General features: G+C 52.3%; 5 protein-coding genes across 5 annotated transcripts; all 5 read right to left on the bottom strand.

The window, feature by feature from the left end:
• SMAC4_01880 (uncharacterized protein) lies at positions 1 to 2,765 on the bottom strand (the record flags this gene model as incomplete). The annotated part of the gene is made up of 6 exons (XM_003348809.2): positions 1 to 840; positions 902 to 969; positions 1,048 to 1,440; positions 1,529 to 1,712; positions 1,907 to 2,022; positions 2,693 to 2,765. 6 exons carry the CDS (start codon positions 2,763 to 2,765, stop codon positions 817 to 819), a joined length of 858 nt encoding a protein of 285 aa, XP_003348857.1. The 3' UTR covers positions 1 to 816.
• Positions 2,766 to 3,385: 620 nt separating this feature from the next.
• SMAC4_01879 (uncharacterized protein) lies at positions 3,386 to 4,925 on the bottom strand. Its single transcript, XM_003348808.2, has 3 exons — positions 4,803 to 4,925; positions 4,118 to 4,547; positions 3,386 to 4,052 (listed from the first exon to the last, which is right to left on the bottom strand). The coding sequence occupies exons 1-3, from the start codon at positions 4,866 to 4,868 to the stop codon at positions 3,796 to 3,798; spliced, it is 753 nt and encodes a 250-aa protein (XP_003348856.1). The 5' UTR covers positions 4,869 to 4,925; the 3' UTR covers positions 3,386 to 3,795.
• A 361-nt stretch (positions 4,926 to 5,286) lies between these two features.
• Positions 5,287 to 10,585, bottom strand: SMAC4_01878 (uncharacterized protein). The gene is made up of 2 exons (XM_003348807.2): positions 9,618 to 10,585; positions 5,287 to 9,230 (listed from the first exon to the last, which is right to left on the bottom strand). Exon 2 carries the CDS (start codon positions 9,042 to 9,044, stop codon positions 6,573 to 6,575), a length of 2,472 nt encoding a protein of 823 aa, XP_003348855.1. The 5' UTR covers positions 9,045 to 9,230; positions 9,618 to 10,585; the 3' UTR covers positions 5,287 to 6,572.
• A 770-nt stretch (positions 10,586 to 11,355) lies between these two features.
• SMAC4_01877 (uncharacterized protein) lies at positions 11,356 to 14,426 on the bottom strand. Its single transcript, XM_003348806.2, has 3 exons — positions 14,098 to 14,426; positions 12,376 to 13,850; positions 11,356 to 12,294 (listed from the first exon to the last, which is right to left on the bottom strand). The coding sequence occupies exons 2-3, from the start codon at positions 13,075 to 13,077 to the stop codon at positions 12,016 to 12,018; spliced, it is 981 nt and encodes a 326-aa protein (XP_003348854.1). The 5' UTR covers positions 13,078 to 13,850; positions 14,098 to 14,426; the 3' UTR covers positions 11,356 to 12,015.
• A 2,327-nt stretch (positions 14,427 to 16,753) lies between these two features.
• Positions 16,754 to 19,900, bottom strand: SMAC4_01876 (uncharacterized protein). The gene is made up of 4 exons (XM_003348805.2): positions 19,129 to 19,900; positions 18,308 to 19,026; positions 18,043 to 18,252; positions 16,754 to 17,974 (listed from the first exon to the last, which is right to left on the bottom strand). The coding sequence occupies exons 1-4, from the start codon at positions 19,253 to 19,255 to the stop codon at positions 17,954 to 17,956; spliced, it is 1,077 nt and encodes a 358-aa protein (XP_003348853.1). The 5' UTR covers positions 19,256 to 19,900; the 3' UTR covers positions 16,754 to 17,953.
• Positions 19,901 to 22,081: the final 2,181 nt, after the last annotated feature.

Genomic DNA, 22,081 nt, shown 5'->3' with positions numbered 1-22,081 from the left:
CGCAGAACCAAGTCGAAGGACGACCCCCTCCAGGGAAAAAGATGAAGTAGAACTTGGAGGCCCAGGTCTTGAATCTTCGGTTCTCCATGACTCCCGTCCTTTCATCCTCTTATATTCAAGTACCTATACTAATCCCTTTCGTCGAACTCTTTACCCGCGCATCCGCTGTCTTTAAGGTTCCATATCCCTTGTGTGGGATTTATTACATGCCCGGCCTCCTTCTACCCATTCTTCCCTCAACTTCCGTTCCGCGTGACAATATCGTGGCCATGATGGCGGGCTTGACCATAAAAAGGCTGCAAGGACAGTCCAAAGCACAATTGATAAGCTATGCCACTGTTGTACCTCCCGGTGCAAAGCAGTCCTCACGAGCATAGACACGAACCAAGACAGCAACCACGCTGCCAGAAAGAAAATGGGCCAACGAAACACACCCTGACCATCCAATTCACGCAAAGATAAGGAACCTAGAACATCCTATCAAGCACCATCACGGAAAGAAGCTTTAATTTGAACATTTGTCAATTTTGCTTTTTGCGGTAGTCCCACCATAACTCCATAAACGCCATGATAATGCAGGAGCCGAATAGAGCATAAGGCTCTAGTGGCAAGATGGGGAAATGGGCGGGTGTCGATGTGCATGGGAAATGTCAAGGGATCAATAATGGTGAAATAGTGGGTAGTGGTGGTGTACTGGGTATGGTATGGTGCGCACTGTGATCGAGTAAGAAAGAAGTGTGTTCCCGTCCTTGACGTCTCCTTACGTAAACCGATGACGATCGATTACTGTAGATTCCTTCAACCGGGGAAGTCATACTATGAGACTACGTTGGCCTTAATCTGTTATGGGCATCAGTGGCACATTCTTAGATGGGTTTGATGTAAGGAGGAAGCAACTTACCAAGAAGTCCCACAGCATCTTCATGAGGTTATCAGGGAGAGTGTAGAGATCCACTGAGAACTCGCCAGCTATAGAGATGTCCAGTTAGCATTCGCTCGCGTTCCCCGCAGAAACCCATGCCGTACGCTCCAGGTGGAAAAACTTACCATCAAGGTTGTTCTGGATATAGGTATTATCATCCTTATGGTCGTGGATCATCTGAATAACCTGGAGGAGGTCATCCTCACCCAGCTTCGTCAAGCCATCCGCCATGCGCTCGATGTCGTAGGGCCTCTTCTTCTTGGATCCGCCGTCGACCGCCTTCTTCTGCTTGCGCTCCTCGTCCGAGGGCAAGGGGCCAGTCTCCCTAAGGAGCTGCTGGAGCGCCTGGGATGGGTTGCGGAAGGTGACAGTGTGGATGTTCTCGTACTCGGATTGCTGGAAGTTTAGGTCGTGCGCGATCGAGATCTTGCCGCCCTTCTCGGTGGTGTACATGTCGATGGTCATCTCGAACTCACCCCAACCCTCATTAGTGCATTTGAAAGGCGGGTCGTTGAAGGCTGGTTTCGCAAGCGTGTTAGCCGACCATTGACTCTTGCGAGAGAACAGAATGAGAAAATGATTGACGGCTGCCGGGTGTCGACTTACTCTGAATGGGGTTCGCGAACGAAGGATGGAGGTTGTAGGTCACCTTGGTGAAGCACCTGGCGGGTCTCTCCTTGCCATCCTGGTCGAGAATGTAGAGCTCGACTGTCCACTCCTTCATAGGATAGCCCTCCTGGGCCGCGGGCTTGTTGATGTTGTGTTGCTCCGTGACAACCTTGATCTTGCGCTGTAGAGAGATAAGCCAAAGTTAGCCGTCGGATCTATTTCCTAATGATGGCTATCGCGCAATCTTCCCGTCCGATGGCCCTCCATTCCCTGGTTCTGCATCTGTTCCGTATGTCGGCCGTATGCAGAAGCCACCCTCTTTGCGCAAGCCGCCAACCAAAGCCAAACTGGACTGGGTATCCGGAACTAACTAACCTCGACGATCATCTTGTTGTTTGCGCCTGGAACCCGCTTCAGATTCCTTCTGGTGGTCTTGGTTCGAGTACTCTTGCTAGCACTACCAGGAACGTCGGACCGATCCTCTAGGCCCTCTGCTTCCCAGAAATTAGATGGATTCCCGCGGTTAGCTTTTGTGTTCTCTCTTCACTTGGTCGTGTCCTAGTAGTACTCGAACAGCACTCTTTGGACAATTGGTCGTTCGTTCAGTTGTCTCGAGTGATGAGCAGGAGTCAAGCAGTGGCGTTCAAAAGCTCTAACGAAAGAGCTATGGTTTGAAGATGTATGACGGTGTGAAGATTGCGCGCGTTGTATCCGTCGACCTGTCTGGGACTATGGCTTCGATGGTGTTTGGTTGTGTTGTAACGTGTGGTGTGTCGCAGATTCCGTCGCGCTGCTACAGTTGGGCTTTGTAGCGGTAGAGAGGATAAGGTTTCGTTTGTTACGGAGGGGTAAAAGGTACTGCGGCGGGCCGTGGCGGTTGGGAACCAGGGATAATGATGGGGATAGCTCCTATGTCTATAGCGTACAGATTGGAATAGACAAAGTGGGATGGGAATGCGATCGCGGTTTGTGAAGAGGGGTAAGTTCTTCTGGGTATAATGGCCGTGGGGTGAAAATGCTCAAGGAGTGTTCAAAACAAGGCAATGGTGGGAAGCGCTGCTGACTGGTGGTGCTGATGCGACTTGGATGGTGGTTGGGAACTTGGGTAGGTAGTCACGGTGCGATACTCTCTCTAAAGTTGGTTCAAGCGGTCGGACATACCTTCATCATTCGCGAACGGAGGCGTCGCGGCGTCACCATGGTCAGAACCATAACGGTGGCTGAAGCCGACCATTTTCGCTAGCAATCAGCGAGGCAGGTACCGCCGTGCGTGCTGTGGCTAGTGCGCTGTGATGCGTCAACAGTCAGCTTCCTTGTCAACAAGGTACACCTACCCCTCACCGTAAGTATTGGCAAGGTGAACTCACCTAGGTGAACGAGGATATCACCACTCTCGTCGAAGTGAGATATCGCGATGATTGAAAGCTGATACTTCCGCAAAAGAAATATCGTGGAAAGAAGTCGTCAAGGACGGCGCTGATGAGTAGATATTGAAATCCCGAAGTGAATCGCTTCAAGAAGTGAGTTTGTGTCGCCAGGAGACAAGAGGTGAGAGACCGCTGACGAACGCGGTTGCCGTCACGGGTGCGTTAAGTAGTCGAGAAGAAGATTCGAAATCGCAAAGCAGTCAGAAATTATAGACGAACATCGGCAGACCGCGTCACGGGCAACTTGGCAAACGAAATGCTGTATTCATGTTTCTTTCAAGACAGGCATCGGCTTCCGTCAACAAGGCAGGCCATCAAATTCGTCTCATCTTTTGGCCGACCATCGTGCTCAGCCGCCGGCAAGGTATTACGAGACGAGGTTCCAAGTACAAGGATCTTGCCCAAACCCCAAAAGGCAACATATCAGTGTAAAGGGTAGTGTGTTGTTCTATCTAAAAACTGGTGGTTAAGCTGAAGGTTACATAGATCCCTCGTGGCAATCCCCATTCTCCTTCCTCTTGCCAGCCCAAACGTGCCGTCGTGGTAAGTTGCCAGTGAGCGGCAGTCTCGTCAAACGCATCGATACCTCAAATAGTGCTTTCATGTCGGATATTTTCAACCCCTCTTTTCTCGCACACGCTGCCCATGTACCAGCTCTCTAGCCTGGGAATCGTCGTCATAACTTCTGTAGCGGTCCTTCATTCGTTCCATCACCCAACCCATAAAGGTAATAATATCAACGTTCCCTCTAACACCCAGCAAAACGGAAAATGGAACGGGGTGGTTGGACAACTTTCCCTAAGCAACTTAAAATTCATGCAAAACTAGACCACAAATCTACTCAGCCTTCTCCTCAGCGGCATCCTCCTCAGCCTCCTTCTTCTCGGCGGCCTCCTCAGCAGCCTTGAAGAGAGCCTCGTTCTCCTTCTGGGCCTTAATGAAGGCATCCTTGAAAGCGTTGGCGTTATCGGAGTTGGCGAAGCGGATGGCGAGGGTGACGGCCTCGGGCTCACCCTCAGAAACGTCGGCAGCGGCGTTCCACACCCAGCTGCGGTCAGAGCCAACGTTGGGGGAGAGCTTCATCTCAGGGACGACTAGTAGTGACGTACGTTAGCAAGCTTCATTCCTGACCAGGATCAAGAGAGTAGGGTCTCCTTACTGTAGTGGTTGGCGCAGACCTTGAGGGTCTTGTCGCGGCGCATGACGAGACGGGTCTTGCCGTTCTCGAAGTGCTTAAGGAGACGAACGTCACCGGTACCACGCTCCTTCCACTCGCTGGACTCCTTGACGAACTTGAAGAGCTTGGCGCGCATCTTGAAGACCTGCTCCTCGGACTCCTCGTTGGTCTTGGTCTCGACCTTCTCGGTAAGGTGGATAACGGGCTCAAAGTGGACGTCCTCGGACTCGGGGGCCTCATCGTCCTCGCCCTTCTCGGCAGCGGCAGCGGCAGCAGCCTCACGCTGAGCCTTGGCGCTGCCAGAGTTGTCGCCGCGCTCCTCATCCTCCTTCTTCTCCTTCTTGGCACCACCGCCGAACATGGAGAAGACGGAAGAGCTGGAGAAAGCAGCGGGCTTCTCCTCGGACTTGGTCTATAAGCGCCATCGCGTTAGCCTTCTGTTGGTTCTGTAAAAGCGCAGTTGCGAAAGAAAACGAGACAGTCGCGGGAGATCGCGGTCCCCTCTGTTTGGGCGAAGAAACTTGATGTCGACTGGTTCATTCGATCATCCCATCAAGCGATCGTCCCAGGAGGGAGGAAATCGCGACACCTTCGCGACACTCCCGACGTCTTCTAGTCGCCGTCTCGAATCGAAATAGTATGTTGGCGAACAGGAAGGTGAACGTACCTCCTCAGTGGCGGCAGGAGCCTCAGGCTTGACCTCCTCGACGGGCTTGTTCTCGGTATCGGACATTTTGATGGACGTTTGGTTTGGTATTGGGTATCTGTCCTAGTTGTTGTGGGCTTGGTTTAACTGTGAGGAGTATATGTTGTTAGCACACCTGGGTGACATCACATCAACAGCCTCAGTAGGGATAACAAGTTTCGCAAAATGTCTTTCTTCCTTCGTTTCGTCCGATCATGCAGGCATCATGAAGCAACACCAACCACCCCCAACAGAGAAGAGGGAGAGAGGCAGAGACGAGAGTACACCCCAACCATCCCATCCCGCCATTGCCGCTAGCTAACCTGACTGGCTCTGTCTGAATGGTGGTGGTACCTAGGTAGGCGCGCGACACGACGGGCGACCATCAAGGCGGGGTTTCTTGTCTTGTCCTGTCCTGTCTTATCTCGTGTGGTCTGCTTCTCTCTCGTTCGCTCTCTCTTCCTTTCTTTCTTTCTTTCTTTCTTTCTTTCTTTCTTTCTCTCTGCTCTCTCTCTCTCTGCTCTCTGTCTGTCTCTTGCCTCTCGTCTGGCGACCGAGTGAGCGAGCGGGCGGCGCAGCACCAGCGACAGACCACCAGAGGCAGAGATTTGAAGCGGGGTGTGTCCCATGTGCGGGGGGAGGTTGGATGGATGCTGAATATGCCTGCACGGGTCGGTAGGTAGAGACAGAAAAGAAAGAAATAGAGTCCCGACAGGGACGTGCAGAAAAGGCGTAAAATGGACGTACGTACCGGATACTGTTAATCCAGAAGTTAAACTCGTTCGGCGGGCTTTTCGGGGGGGCTCGATGTGTTAGAGAGAGTGGAAAACGTTAGAGGGGAGTGGGTGGATGGATTGTAGCTCTCTGCTCGTTGGAGTGGGTTCTTCTCTCTCAGGTCTCAGTCCGCCAGGCGCCTGGGCTGGGCTCAAGTCAGGCAAGTCAGGGTCAGGGTCAGGGTCAGGGTCAGGGCGGGTGGATAGGCCAGAATGGAATCCAAAAGATTGCCCCTCCCTCCCTCCCCTCCCTCTCCCGCAGTCCTCCTCCGCGCTTCCATATGCCATCCCACCACTCCTGCCCAGCCCTGTTCGCCCAATGTCGTCCTCCCTCCAGTCGCCCTAGGAAGCTGAGTCTGCTGAGGTCACTTCCCAAATGATCAACAAACGAAACTCAAAGGTGCCATCCGCATCCGCCGATTGGGTCGTGACTTGATGCCCTGTCTTCTTTAGGCTCACCAAAGGAGGCTGTCGTGCAAGCGTCCGTGCGTCAGTCGCTTGCTGCCTACCGACATCCTCCTGTCGTGAAGCGCTGTGGGGGTTGGTGATTGCATGGTGAATGGGGAAGGGTTGACTGAGTATATACCTTATCACGATCACCACTTACTACATACTACAACGATCAACACAAGGTAACTTCACCCTACCCATCATTCTCACATCTGTCCACGCATGTCAAGGGGATCAGAGGCAGAAACTAGCGAAGGGTCATTTTGATCTACTATACTCTGCAAAATGACACAAATGCTATCGTTACCTACCTACAATACCTGAAGCGCTCAGAGCCCGTCATATACACCACAATTGTTGTAACTCCAATCCCGTCCCAGCCAAGCCTTTGTGATCCTGAGTGTCCTGATATGTATCGACGCCCCCCCTTGATTCCCAATGATTGCCGAAATAACCCACCAAAGGAGAATGTATAACAACTTGGAAAAAACAGGCAGAAGGTGAATCAAAAGCAATACTAGTCCCGATATCATGCCATCATCCTCCACAACATGTCCGTGCCCTTGTTCCGTCCTTGGGAGCTCTGGTCCTTCTCCTTCAACCTGTGGCGAAGTCTTCCGAGAAAGCCGGATGGTTCATCTGAGACAGCTTCCTCCTGGGCCTCTTCCGTCTTCTCTTGGCGCATCGCCTCAAACTCCTGAAGAAAACGGGTCGCGTTGGCGAGGTATTCCTTGTACTCCTCAGGCGATCCCCGCAACTTGAGCCATACCAGCTTCGACTTGATCTGCGCCTTAACAACGGACACTTCGAGTTGGTAGACTCCCTGGTCCATCTTCTTCTTCAGCCTAACAATATCCTTTGAAGAAACGGTGCTCCCCATCTTCTTGGCCACCTTCTTGTAAGTGTTCCTGGCAGCATCGCGGGTTTCGGAAATTCGAGACGACCCAATGTGCACCACTTCCTTTTTCGCAGCGGAAAGAACATTGGTAAAGTCCTGCAGCAGTAGCTTGCTGGCTTCAAACGCCTCGGTGATGGGATCCGTGCCAAAATCAACCTCGAAGGTCTCGTTCGTCTTCGGCCTGCGGTTGCTGATGACGGAGACGTTGAAGCGCCCCTGAGCCTGCTTGCCCGGCAATTCGACCAAGATACCCTCGTCTACAGAAGAAAGCTTCGTATTGAGCCGCTTCTCTCCCTGATACACATCGATGTCGATTGCGCCCTTTGCCAGCCACATCGCCTTGCTGCTGGAGGGTATCACTACTAGTAGTTCATTTGGGCTGTTCACCCGCACTGAACAAACTGTCTTCTGAGGCTGAACCTCGGCTGGGGTGTCAGAGGGCCGATCCAAGAGCAGACCAGCGTACGATAGAGCAGAGGCCAAGCTACTAACTGATGGCTTTGTGGAAGGTGTCGCATGGATTGTCTTGGTGGAAGTAATATTGACCACCACTGTTGCTGTAGAAGTGTGCGTGATCTTCACAGAAACCGTGGAGGGAATGACTGGAGTCGTCTCCATCATCGCTGAAGCTTGCGACGCCCGCAATGGCTGAATTTGCTCCGCCGGAAGAGGCCCCAGATAGCCTAAGAAGACTTGGGACAGGAGTGCCGCAAAGAGCGGGAGAAGCAGGGTAAAGAGCCATCCCTTTCGCTCGATTGCCTCGACGACTCGGGCCCGGGACATCCTCGAGGGCGTCAAGTTCTGCCACCACTTGTTAACCTTCGTACCCGACTCATGGTGCTTTTCAGACCCCTTCGTATCGGACAGGCCCGTCAGATAGGCAATGTTGCGGTTCATCTGCCAAGCATTGATGTTCCCGAAAGACTCCAGATCGACAGGCAGTAATCGAGGAGCCATCGTCTTGGTGGGATCGCTGGACTCAAGGGAGATGTGGATTGCATGCTTGTTGAGATACTTGCTCCAGTAAGCGACAGCCTGCTTTTCGATGCGCAGATGCTCTGAGATGAAGATGGATGGAATGCCATGGCGTTTGGTAAATCCCCATGCGGCCTCTCTGGTTCTCTGGTCTTCCTCGTCTACGTTTTCTGAGCAGTAGAAAACGGCAAGGTGAGGGATGTCCCAGTGAGGGTCAAGGTTGGCTGCGCCGAAGTGCGAGGGGAGAGAAGTGTAAGTCCGCTCGTGCTCAATCGTAACTGAGTAAACCGTATTGGGCCCATGCACGGGTCCATCTCCCACTGGTGACGCAGTAGCCGAGGTGCAATGCTCAACTTTGATTTGGTAGCTGGAAGCTTCCATAAGGTCCAGTTCTGGAGCAGACCCAAACGAGGAGATAGGCACAATGTTGTATACTCCTTCCCGGTGCCTCATGAATTGGCCGTCCTCCTGATGGCCGTCCTTTGGTGAGACCCAGATAGCGGATGAAACTTTGAGCAGGATATCCCTCTGCGCTGCTGCCGAACCTGTGTACAGGACTCGCAGGGGCTCATCGGTAGACAGGCAGGCTTGTGACATTGTCTGACGTAGGGAAACGGACAAAGACTGGGGTGGTTCGCTTAGATCCAAGGACTTGCTCAAGGCGTTGGCCTCTTTACCCGTCAACTCTTTGATCGCATGTCGAACGAAGACAGGCGAACTGTCAACAGTGTCGGTGGCTGCTTCCTGAAATTCGATAGACTTTGACGTATCGGGAATGGAGGTCACCGAGCCATATTGCAAAGGGTTTGCCGGAACATTTGTGGATGGGGACTGTAGCGCTTGATCTGTGTATTTAATGGAGGAAGCACGAGAGGAACTCAGTTCCTCGGCACCGTCCGTGTCGGTTGGCTCGTCTTCTTCCTCGCGTTCCTCATCTGACTCAGTTGTGAATCGGTCCTCCGAACCATCCAAACTGCGAACATCGTCGGAAGGATGTGGTGGCAGTGAACTGATGCTCTCAGACAGATCGTCATCTGGACTGCCAAAGGGGCTGTCTTGGCTGCTGAATTCGGGGTAATTGCCAACCATTTCGTAGACCGAGTCGGCCAAATCCCCAGTGTCGGACATGATGGGGAGATTCTGTCGGATATCAGGTGAACTGTTCGAGACCCAGGTTGCTAGCTTGTCGTTCCCTTGCGGCTTTGGAAAGAGGAACGCTGGAGTGGAGGACGAGAGCTTTCTTTCGGACAGTGTGCTGGGCGAAGATACCGGCTTGTTGGCTTCGGTATCTGATGTTCTTGTAGAATTGTCTGTCTGCGATTCCATAACGAGGATGTACGTCAGTTAATAGGCAGCATCACCCGGTTGCTTCCCGACGAAATTTTAGATGAACTGAGAATTAATTCCAGGGTGATGTGGTTTTATGCGAATGTATAGTCTTCCAGGTGGAGAGGAAGCTGAAATTCCACGTTGGCAGTATGGAAGAAGAAATCCAAGTGTTGGTCGAGCTGTAGGGAGAAGGTGGGAAGAGCAAGGGAAGGAGGGGTTCGGTAATGGAATGGGGGGTGGGTGAGGTGGTTGTCAGATCAAAGCGAGCCTGATCCAGCGCGACGGAAACAGTTCAGTTGGCTGAATGGCAGGAGCGCAGTCCAGAACAGAGCGAATGAATCGAATTCGACTGAAAGTGAAGAAACTACTAACGAGGTATACCAGGTTAATACTGGTCGACGATCTGGATCTCTTGCAGTAAGCTGCTGATACCAAATCCCTTGTGATACTGGCGGACGAAAATGGATGGATGTAGTGGTGGAAGTTGCCTTCCCCTCCTTCCGCCTGAGAGATATGGGATTTGGGTCAGGTTGTTGCCTACTTACACCAGCAGGCGCCTGCACGGCCAAGGTGGGGGAAGGAGCTCAGCAGCAACTGCCCTACTTCCCGCGGGATTGTTTCAGATGGCCAGCTCCAGCTCGACCTGGAAGCCTCAGACCCGACTTTATCGACGACAGCCCAGAGCGGGGTGAGTTAATACAGTGGATGGTATATCCAGACGCTTTCCTGGATTGTCGGAAGAGATCCAGGAGAGATCCGAGGGATACGATTCGAACGAGTTGCTGCACTTCTGGACGTCGGGAGGAGGCACGACGTGAATTGTTCTGACCTGCACTTCTTGTTCCTCTGGATGCAGAAGCCGAGAAGCAAACGGGAAGAGATCGAAGTGCTGGAGGGGAAGGGAGCGTCACGGAATATAGCTCAAAGACAAGGCTAATATGAATGACTGTTGGGTGGAAGTGTGGTGGTGGAAGGGAGAAAGAAGAGCGGTGCAGTTGGAGCGAGAGGTGTGATACGGTCTGGGAAGCTCCCCCTCGTCTAGGTACTTACCTTGCTGCATTCCTACTGGTCCAAACCGGCCTTGTTAATAGCTGATCTGGGCAGCGACGGACTGACGACTGCGCCGTCTGTCCTTCAATGAAGTCACTTTTTGCTCTGTTGCGGCGCTCAGCCTGAGGTGCCTCACATTCTGCACGACGGGAAGATACCCCATTTCCGACGAGGGCCCGACAGCCTTCAGGTCGGACGTGGTCCGTCTGGCCATGAAAGAACGGAAAAGGGAGGTTAGTCCAGCTATCACAAAGAGCAGCTTGTTCCCACTCAGGCGTGTTAACGTCACGAATGGAGGTCTTCACCGTTGGTCGTCAATGGTGGGGTCGGTCTTAGGCACATGGGCCCTGGCCCCGACGACCGTGAGGGGTCCGAAAGGAGATTCGCCTCGCCCCGGGCCAAGCAGTGCCCATATGTGACCGCAGCGAAACGAACAAAGAAACCGAGAAAGACGACGCATCCAACTCGTATGTACTGATGCACATAGGTTGTCGATGCACGGGAGCATGATCTCGAAGAGACAGTTAGGTCTTGCCATCAAGAGGTGGAGGGCCACTCCGAACGGGTGCCACTACAAGTACCTAGGTAGTGCGATAGCACTTAATGGACCCCGGCAGTCTGGAATGTGTACAGTGCCACGTATTCTGGGGTGGCCCGAGTTCTTCGTCCACGTAAGGACCTATGTTAAAAGGAAGGCGTAACCACGAATGGATTGCGCAAATGGTTTCCGACGGAACCCCTGAATCCGTTTCAGCTGTTAGTTTCCTACCTACAAGTCAACTTTCTAGCAACAGCCAGCTTCTGTGGCCGAGAACGAAAGAGTTAAAGTGATGTCTTGCCGAGGGCCTTCGTCATCGCCCTACAAGTACAGTGTCTTTCACCGCACATGCATACAGTGGCTATCGATATGTAGACCCCCCGGTCTCTTTCTGGGGGATCTGCATTGTAAAAGTGGGACGCAGAGCTCCAGCTCCACGCATCTTGGCATCCACTTGAACGGTTGAACCACTTGGATGCTTCCAAGGGAGCTTCTTCTCCCTGTTCGAGCTTCTGAAGACCACGATGCTCACCGACACCAGGGACAACCAGGTGCGTTCGTAAACATTCGAGGTGGTAGGTTGCGCTATTGGTACAGATACAGCCTCCAAGGCTTGAATTGCCAAACATCTACATGAAGCGTACAGTCTTAAACTCTTGAGTATACACATATAACGATAAGCAGTAAAACACAGCCCCCAAGATTACCTATGGTATCTCTACACCAGCGTGTTCTAGCATCCAGACATGACCATCATTAAAACACCATGTATCCGTATGATTTCATCCGCCCTGCCTGCTTCAATCACGCCTCCAGGGCATGAGCTGAGCGCACCGTTACCAAGGTTCAAAGTCATGTAATCCACCGACGCCGGGCGTCCAGCTGGGCACAAACCGTTCAGCAGCCCAGGCCTGATGATGTATGCATAAAGCTGCCTAGAGAAGGTACCTATGCCAGGCCGGCTTGAGATTCTGGCCTGTGCATGCCGCGGCAGCTGAGAACAGAGGATCAGGGCAGCCTTGCCAGTGTCATTAGGGACACGAAAGCACGCAATCTTCATGACACAGCTCAGTGCAAGCACCGTGTATTTCCGTCTTCCAACAAGGTAAACAGAAACACCACAGCTCGGAGATTCGGAAGATATCAACTGACTGACTGAGAAACCCAGCAGCAGTAGCATCATCACCATCCAGCAGGCTCTCCCCTTTGGCTCCGTAATATGCCGTGCCTCTCGAACAGCCTTTTGAGCGTGTCACTGTCGAAATCCTCGTCGTCCGGAATCATCTCGATCAGCCCGGTAAGGTTCGCAAAGAGGTCTCCCTGGTTGCGGTACGCGAGGATAGACGGGACGGCTGCGTTGTCGAACTCCATCTCGGCGTAGTGGACCTTGACGAAATGGATGGCGGGGTGAGAATGAACGATTGGTCGGAGGGCGATCTCGATTGCTGCCGAGACGGGGCACTAGAAAGTCAAAATAGTCAGTAACCTGCTTTTGTCTTGTTTGCTGGGAATCGAGGAAAGAAAAGAGAAAGGTGAGCCAACCTCATGGTCATAAACAAACACCACCACCGCCGTCTCTGGCCCAACCTTCTCAATAGCATCCAAATACCCCATCGCATCCACGTTATCCAGCCGACCAAACAGCCTCGAGCTGGGGCTCGTCCTTCTCTGTCTCGAAGCCGGATTCATGCTGCTCTTCTCCAGCTCACGCCGCCGGCTCTCCCTCCACTTGTCCAAAAACTCCTTCTCGTCCTCGTCCATGCTATCCAGCCCGGCATCACTGCCGAAATCGCTGTCCAGCCCACTGCTTCCCGCACCGTCGCTGTACTGCCTGCTTCCGCTCTTCTGCTGGTGTGATGGGGATGCGTCGCCGCCGCCAAACACGCTCCTCCGCGCGCTTTTGACCCTGTTCTTCCACTTGGCGCTGCGCTTGGCGGTCTCATATGCTCGGGCGTCCGCGATCACGCCTTTGACGCCCGTGGCGGCGCCGGCATCGAACCCGGCCGGCGGCAGCCGGATCTCGGTCCGCGAATCCATGGTGGGCATGCGCATGGCTGCTTCGATCTGCGCGTTGCGGAAGCGGTCTTCTTCGTCTTCGTCCTCGCTGTCTAGTGCGTCGTCCGAGTGGAACGCCTTGGAGTCGTGGTAGTCGTCTCGGTCCTCGGGGTGAGAGCTGTACTTGGTTGAGGAGTTCTTGGCTAGGAAAGAGGCGAACTCTTCTTGGGCTGGAGTTTGGTCTGACATTTTGAAAGAAGGAGGGGAAAACGTCCCGTTCCTGAGGGGTGATGACAGGTTTTTTATGAATCGATGGACTGGGGGAAACCTGGGACAAAGACAGCCACGGGGCGGAATGGATCTTTGGTTGGAAGACTGGGGTGGCCGAACAACGGGTGCTTCTCGAAATGCGGACTCGCGTGGTAGGGTTACAATGAAGGGATTCCCGAGAACGGTGCCTGGGACCCGAACCTTGACAGTTAGGCGCCCGTGTGAAGGGAAGAACGGTAACTCCGCCTCAGGTAGGGGTGTGGCAGACTCCGTAAGAATAGAACAGAGGATGAGGAAGTGATCTGTTCCTCTCACTTTGTTATCGCGTCTGCGTGTCTGTGCCGATGATGGTACGATAAACACACGAACAGGTGGGTTTGTGTCTGTCCTCGGCAGGTACCGATTCGCTTCAAACAACTAGTCTGAGGTGACTTTCTGCCTTGGCTCCCTCTCTCTTTCAGATCAGATACGATCTACGGCCCTGGTTTGAGCAAGTAAAAGAGGATAAAGACGTAAGCCACGACCGGGTCAGTTCGGTTCGCGGAGAACGAAACACCAAGCTAGCGTCTAGACAGGAGTGAAGACGTCGATCGGACGTTCCGAACGTGCTTTAAGGCTAGGATAGGCGAGACGCAGACGCAGTGACGCCGTGACGCCAAAATAGGCAATAGCCGGTTTGGATCTTTTGGGGCGGTGGCACTAGTCAGTGAATGAGGCCGGAATCGGGTGTGGTGCCGTTGTTCTCTCTCTCCCTGGAAAGTGTGTCAGATACGTAGTTTCACACCTTGGATGTGGATTCCTAGTGGAGGCAAGAAAAGAGATGAACTTGTTCGGGAAAAGACTGATATAGGAACAGGTGTCCAGGTATAGGGCATGACTTGATACTGAAGTTGGGGTTGTAGACAGAGCATTAAGGGGGGGAGGGGACCAGGAGGCACGGGCTGACCACGAGTTTACCCCTGACGAGATTCCAGAAAAGGTTAGCTGTTCTTCACGTACCTTTTTTCCTCCAATGGAAGGCAAAGTTTCGACAAATTTCCCGTCGTGAATGGACGGCAAATCTGAAGAGGCGAAGCTGAAGCTGAAGCACGGCGGCAAACGTCAAAGATCGGAGACTTCGGTTTGAGAGGGAGGTGGTGTGGTGAGTGCCCGTATCCTTCCTGTGTGTGATCGGCAAAATAGATGGGGATGGAGTTTGTTGTGGTCCCCTGATCCAGCTTGAAGGAGGGGCTGTTTTGGGCGAATTAGAGGCCTGGAAGAGCACCAGTGAAGTACCCCAACCGTTGTGCCTTTTGGGCTGACACTGGCTGCTGCACGCCCAGACCTGGTCGCGTGGTTGGCTGGGATTATAACACGCATTAATGCAAGGACGAAGCAGGGATCTTTCAGGTTCGCCATTTCTGGCGTCAGGGGAAAGGAAAAGAAAATGTTCCTGACGATTGGAATCTGGGAGGGTCCGGATTGTTCCAATATCAAGTGCCGACCGAAGGCATTGGGTTTGAGGCCTCATCGTGCCTGAGTTCCGAAGAATTCCCTGGGCCCTCCTTTCCTTGACGAGTGGATGCGGAGAAATGTGGAGTCACTTCTCGAGCGCGTTCCATTCTGATCTGACTTCAAACTCGACCACCAACTACCCTAGAAACCGGGAGTGATGAACTCGCATCCGATGACGGGAAAAGAGACCGCTAGCGGATGAGATCTACATTTGCACATGTCCTAATCGCTGCTTTCGAACCTTGATGCCGGCGCACAGATTCAGAGATCGGCAGTCACTTGCATCAGATCTTGAGATGGGCCACGAGGGCTTCACGATGTCGCGATGCCCAATCTCACTTTTCTCAGTCAAAATGCCGGGGAAGTAGATTGCATGGTCACGTTGGCCTTTTGTTGACCATGTTGATGCAGAAATTCCGTGGAGATTACCTGGGTTCGGTTGCAGTTCAGACCTGGTTTTCGGGATAGCAACAAAATTCGAATTCCTTGTCAACTTCTGACTGCCAGAAATGATAATCCAGGCCAACGTCACCGTAGCAAGGGTTCTTTACTTGAGAGTCAGTATTCATCGGATCAACGAGCCCCGTCCCTGCTCAGCCAAAAGGGATTTGGGTATGGGGGCTCAGGGGGGTTCACTGAGCATGAGGAGTTCCAAAAAGATGACGTTTAGCGCAGGAAGTCTGGTGTCACTAACAGGGGCTTTGTCTACGTTTAGACCTTTGATATAGAGCGAGCGATACAGGTAGGCTCTTTGATCCAATATACACAACAACCCCTTGTGATGTTATGGTTGACTTCTTCCAATGAATCAAGCGTCATTTTGATGTCTAAAGCTGAATGAGTAAGGTATTGGAACACAGACATCAAATTCGTTCCAATCTCCATTATCCCCGCTATGTGAAGTGACAGCGGTAGCAACGCGCATGACTGTCAATTTGAATGTGATATCAAACTTCACTTGCGCCTACCAAGCAATGGGAAAAGATCGTCACACCCAAGGGCACTTCAAGGGCAATGGACACTACGACACCACCAGACTACTACACTTCAAGATTACCATGTCATGCATGTTTCACTTTGTTTCAAGCTTACCCTGTCGCGTGAATGGCCTCTTTTGTGGTGGGGATAATTTATGCAGTTGTGTCAGTGATACTACTCGTGGATATATATTCGACTTCGATGACATTGATAAGCAGGTCAGAAAGACCTCTGGGATTAAACATGTACGGGGTTGTCTTTACTGAAACACAACCTCTCCTCTCCTTTGTTATTCCTACAGGTCGCTTCCTGAGGGAGCTGGAGGGGGGAATAACCCATGGCTATGGTAGCCAACCTTCTGGAAGCCTTCATGGTTAAAGAAAAATTGGAGAACGGGAAAATGACTGTCATTGGACACGTAGTTGAGTCGGCCCTTTTATTTTTCTTTCGGTGACATTTGCGCGTCTTGTGAAGATGGGGTGCTATCCGAACTCACTGGAACTATAGTACTATACTGCCTGAATGAGGAATGTCTCTGCATCGTAAGTCACCCTCAAATTATGTACTTACTTGTTGGCACGGAGTTGGTCATGGACAGAGTCGGAAAACTCGGATAGGTTCAGCATGCGAGAATCACATTTGATTAAAAGACGGTTGATGGATGATGGAAATATGTCATGGACAAGAGTTGCCATATTGGTATATATTTGATTAGGATTTTCGCTACTTGTCTATAACATATCGTATTGTTTACGAACTGGTAATGTCGATATGGATGAGATTTTGAATTGAGAGCATCTACTTGAAGGGTCTGAGCGAGAAGTGAAGAGAAAGGTAAGAAGAAAGCGAGGAGGAAGGTGAAGAAAGAGATGGAATGATGTGAGAAGAGAGCCTGAGGAAGGTGAAGAAACTAGTAGAAATCAACTTATGTAAAGATGTAAAGCCGGGTCGAAGATGCCAACCTTGCCGACCTGTCTACATTTCTGCCAGCAAGTCTATTGCCTATGGGATTGTCTCTTTCATCAGGGTTCAAACTTCACGTTGGTCTCAGCTTGCCTATGCAAAATCCACCACCATCGGTAATAGTGAAGCTCACTGCCGACCAAAGCCTAGCTGGACTGAGAAATACTTTGGCCAACAAACCGGAGAGCAACTTCACGGACACTAGTCACAAAGAAGTGATGAGAACAGATTATTGGATGAACTTAGCATTCAGTGCGACTATAGTACACAGGCAGGGTAGATCAGGGCTCGGGGGTGACGCTTAAAGGTATTTAGAACGCCCAGTCGCATCTCCCTCCTTCCCTCCACTTTTCCCCCTTAACACCTCATCCAGGCAATAACATACCCACCATTAACCATCAGTGAAAGAAACGACTGCCATAATGGTACTAGGTAGGAGAAGAGCGGGGTAGGGAGAGAGATAGCAAGAGAGCAGATGAAGAAAAGAGATAAGAGAATAAGAAAACAAAAAATCCCCACGATATACCCTTGTGCCTAATGAAAAGTCAGAAAATAGAAAAAGGATATGGTGCCCCCCAAAGCCTTTACCGCAATTGCTGTTTACCGTCGCCACTCATGAGCCGATCTCCTCCTCATTCTCGCGAAAAGCACAAGACAAAGGGACCGTTTTGCATTCCCGGCCTACTTTTATCAACACACGTGGAAATAGACACCCTGACGGTTCCCCCCAACCCACCGGTAATAGACTGGACAAAGACCAAACGCTGAGAAAATGCGCGCAAAGTTGTGAATAAATACGTATAGAGAGGGTATCCGATAGACTGCTTTAAGACACAACCCCTGCGAAAGACACTGGCAACCGCTCCTGTGGAATATGACACAACCTGTCGAGCCAGACTTTGATGATTCGTTGAACGTTCCGCTCCAGCCAAATTGGGTCCAAGGGACCCGGTACAGACGTCCCTGTAATAGTGCCCGGGGAATTACGCGACCCGAAGGTGATGAACGTGTCGGATCATATTATCCGGGGGGACGTTTTCTGGAGGGGCGAGGTGGGTTGGCGTACGGGGAGCTGAACAAGTTTAGAATATCGCTGCCGCCAACCTAACGAACAAACCCGCCGAAAATACGACGCAGCGAATCGAGTGGTGTGTCGGGAAACCCGCCATAGAAACTAAAAACAGTCCCGACCGAGAGCAAGGCCGGTTGGTGGTGGTCCAAGCCCGGGAGCCGGAATTGTTGGGTGAAAAAATATGTCGTGACTTCGTCCTGTCTACGCCAGATCGCAGGGATTAAAAGGCGTTACGAGGTTGAAATAGAACAAGTAAAAAAAAAAATGCACTCGATAGGCTTTGCAAAGCGACGCGTCGAGGTCGGGTATCCAGAGGGTGCCGGTCGTATCAGTATCACATGTATGCGCCTAGTAGGCCCAGACCTTGAGCTGTGAGGGAGTTAGTTTAATCTGCGGCCTTTACCACATCGTTCCGACGTTGCCGCTGGATCACTTACCAAAGAGTCCCAAGAGCCTGTGCACAAACTTATTCCGTCGTTGGAAACACCCAAACAGCTGACACGGTTTTCGTGACCCACGAGAGAGCCAACCTTTTCAGCGCGAGTAATGTCCCAGACCTTGCATTCAAAGTCATCATAACCGGCAAAGAGCAAACGTCCAGAGACTGATGTCGCGACGGAGGTGATGCCGCAAAGAATAGATTCGGACTGCCAAATTGTTAGCTTCAAAAACGGATACAAGAATCATCAACAGGTTACTCACGCGATAGCAGTTCAGCTCTCTGTCTGCGCGGATATCGAAAAGTCTGCAAGTAGCGTCGTCGGAACCCGTTACGAAAGAGTGACCATCGGGGAAAAACTGGATGGCGTTGATATCGGACTCGTGGCCAGCGAATGTTTGTACGGCCTTGCCGGCGCGAATATCCCAAAGCTTGGCGAAAGAATCGCAAGCACCCGACACAAAGGTGTTCTGGTTTGTGGGGTTCAAACTGATGCTCATTACGTCGCCCAAGTGGTCGGCGAACTCAACGACCTTTGTCCCCGTCTCGATATCCCACTTCATGCATGTCATATCGCCGGAGGAGGTGAGGATGCTGCGGTCGTTGATGAAACGGCAGCAAGAGAGATAACCTGCATGACCCGAAAGCTCCCGGTAGACACGAGTAGGGCCGTCACGGTTCGAGTTCAGGTTGTAGATGGAGCAAATATTGTCGAGACCACCGCAGGCGACGAAGTTGCCGCTCGGGGCATAGGCGCAAGTCATAACCCAAGACGATCGTAGGGGAATGGCGTGAACCTTGTTGGTCGTATAAGCGTCCCAAATGATGAGCTTGCCGTCCTGAGATGCTGAAACGAGGTGCCTCCTGTCGGTGGACCAGTGCATCGCATAAATCTTGGCCAAATGGCCCTTTAGCGTCTTCTTTGTCCTCATCATGTTGTTCTTCGGAAGTGGCTCATGGGCTTGTTGCGCGACCTCATAGACTACACATCATGTCAGCAACGCTATACAGCGGTCAATCCGCCGTTGACGACGGCCTGGGCGGACAAAGGCGCAATCCGCGACCGGACGGCAGGACGACTCACGGGAAGTATCAGCGAGCCCTTCCTTCTTCAGCCTGATTCTGTCTTTGAGATTTTCAGCCTCGCGACGCGCTTGTTGAATTCGTGCCTGCATCGCCTCTGGCGACACATCGCTTGATCGGTTGTCCATCTTTTTTTTTTTGAGTTGTGTTGGTTCAATTGGTAATCACAATTGGCGATGGACTCGTACGATAGACGGACTAGTCCGTGGTGATGTTGTTGTTACTGGATGAGACAGGTGAAATGACGACGACAAAGGTTGGACTCTAAGGCCGTCGGATCTTCAACGATGCAGCAAGTTGGAATCGGTTGCTGGAGCGTGGATGGTGTGAATGGTGCAAAGCAGTGGTCTGGTACGGGGCACCGGTGGAGGAGGAATTGCTAGCTCCAGGGGTCGGGCGATGTGGTGTTGGCCAGTTAAAACAGCTAGGCAGGCGAGGCAGGTCCCAATGCTGCTCTGAAGGAAATGACTGCTGGTGGAAAAAGAGGAGAGTGGTCCAGGTGGAGAGTGATTGAGAGGGGGAAACGCCTCTCTTTCTTTTGCGAGTGTCGAACGAATGAGCGGATGGCGGATGTTGACCAGGCGAAGAGCGACCCTGACAACCTTGGGCTAAAGGCAGGCGTGCGCGGCGTCGAGAGAGACGGGAGGTATAATCTACCGGGCGGATGGCAGTGATGGACAAAAGAGTCTCGACTGAGCGACGCGACCGACGCGAGTAGTTGTCAGGTCGTAGGAGCAGGATGGGAGGCTGTCACTAATCGACAGGAGTTCGGGTGGTGAGGAACAGAAAGAAGGAGAAAAGAAGGACTGGGGATCGATTTCGGTTCTGCGAGTGGGCGGGCGGCCGAGTCGAACTGACGAACGAGAGGCCGGCCAGAGTTGCGATTATTACCCTGTGCCAGATTGGGAAATGGGCCGGGGGAGAATGGGCCCGGTCGGCGGGGGTATGCACGATGGGGCCTTTGCTGGGTCGCTACGTGCGCTGCACTGGGCTACTGTAGGGGCAGAGCGGAACCTCACACTGGGGTCTGCACTGGCTGGGGCTAAGCTTGGGGGGCAGGGTGGAAATGGAAGGTTGCCCGCAGGACGTGGACAGGATGAGAGGGACTGCTACAGGCCGTGTCAATTGTCTTTTGTCCAGAGGCGCGATTGTCAGTGGAAGCAGAAGTGAGTGCAGATTGAGGTTGTGGTGTGCGACCAAAGAGGAATGGATTCAGTTTGTTAGGTTCCTCGTTGGCTGGCGTCCAGTAAGGTATCGCAGGCGACGGGATGGATGGGGCGTGCAGCAAACCTCCTCCCAAATGAAGCGAGTGTAAAAACACAGGAGAGCCCGGTCACGGCAACGGACGGCGGGCTGGATGGCGGGCCGAAGGGCTTGGATGATGGATTGAGATTTTTTAAGTGAGATGGAAGGGAGTGAAGGGGTTTGAATTAGAGCGAGCTGCGAGGCGACTTGACGGGGAAATAGAGCTCAGCGGACAGGTACTGTAGGCTCAACAAGGTTTGTTGTCTACCTCTAACAAGTTCAGGGCAGGTACGACATCGGGGCCACAGGCCTCTTGGACGGGAACAACTGAATCTTGAGAAGCCGGGGCACTCGATATTTCGACTTCCTGATTCCGAACATCAACATTTCCAACGGCGGACATGGGGAACCTCTCGCCAGCCACGCCGCACCGCACCGCAACAAAAAACGAAACAAAATCTTGCCAAAATCTTCAACATGCCTGGCCGAACACACCGGATTTATGGATCTCTTAAATTGAAGGCCCCGTTGCGCCCCGGTTGCGCCCCGTTCCTTGGGTGCAGCACCTTCCCCGTGGTTTGATGGGTTCATGTCGAGATTCTCGCAGAGTGGATGCAAAGAATCTCCCGCCGACGACGGGACCTCCACCAAAGCCAGGGCAGGTGGAAGCTAAAGAGACTGTGGGTTCGCTGTGGGCTTGTGGTGTTCTGCTTTGCAGTGCAGTGGTCCTGCAGTGGTCTGCTGGGCGGCCTGCGGGATCATGAATGGAAGGAGTCTTGGGAGATGCAAGCGGGCGGACACTGCAAGGCCCCGCGGACCAATTGCACTCTGCGCCGATAGAGAGACGGTCCACACGAATGCATGTGCACGGACTGACCCCACCGGATGGACTTCTGGGTCGCAAATGTTCGCTCGCGCAATTGAAACTCAAATCAACCATTCAGACTTTCCGCTGTTCACCAATCTTGCCGATGCTCGCACGGTATCATGAAGTCGCGCCGATTAGTAAACCTACTACCTACACAACACCACGGCCAGGCTGAAGTTGATTGACCAGGTTGGATAACGGCTTGCCTCACGGATCGCCAAAGAACCCGATATTGATAACATTAGTAATCCGGCCACGGGCTGCCTGGCTGTCCATGTGAGCTGTTGACCTCCAAGACGCTTCAAAATCCCATCAAACAGTGACAAGCAACAGCACTCCGTCCAAAAAGCGAAGGCGCAAGGCACCAGGGGCAATCTGCCAGGAAGAGAAAAGGAGGCTCCAGCCGACCGGGTCCGGGGGCAAGGACCAGCCCTTCTGCCTGCAGCGTTATGGCGCGACCAGCCATGCCCAAATAGGACTGAAGCTATTCAGTAGTCAGGGCCAATTTGCGGTTAGCTCTTCCTGTGCGTTAGGGCCTGATCGGCTGGCTGCGCTTGCCGGGAATATACAACTTTTGAATTAGTTTCTAACCGCTAAGATTAATTTTTCGAGGAGGCTAGACCGGATTTAGCAGTAGATTACTGCTGTGCACTCGTGTTGATATCTTGTATGCTGACTAGGGTGCTAAAATTTTGTATTGCGCTAATGCGGACCATATTACCTTCCAAATTGGTGATAGTTGATAGTGTTGAAGTGTAATTTTATACAATTTTAAAGTTATGTACTCAGTTTTTTATTTGAATCGACGAAAACTCTCAAACTATATTACTTCAGTGAAGCG

The sequence above is a fragment of the Sordaria macrospora genome, chromosome 4 (genome assembly GCF_033870435.1).
Source record: "Sordaria macrospora chromosome 4, complete sequence".
NCBI lineage: Eukaryota > Fungi > Ascomycota > Sordariomycetes > Sordariales > Sordariaceae > Sordaria > Sordaria macrospora.
Note: the sequence above shows the minus strand (reverse complement) of the source record. Positions and strands in the feature narration are given on the sequence as shown.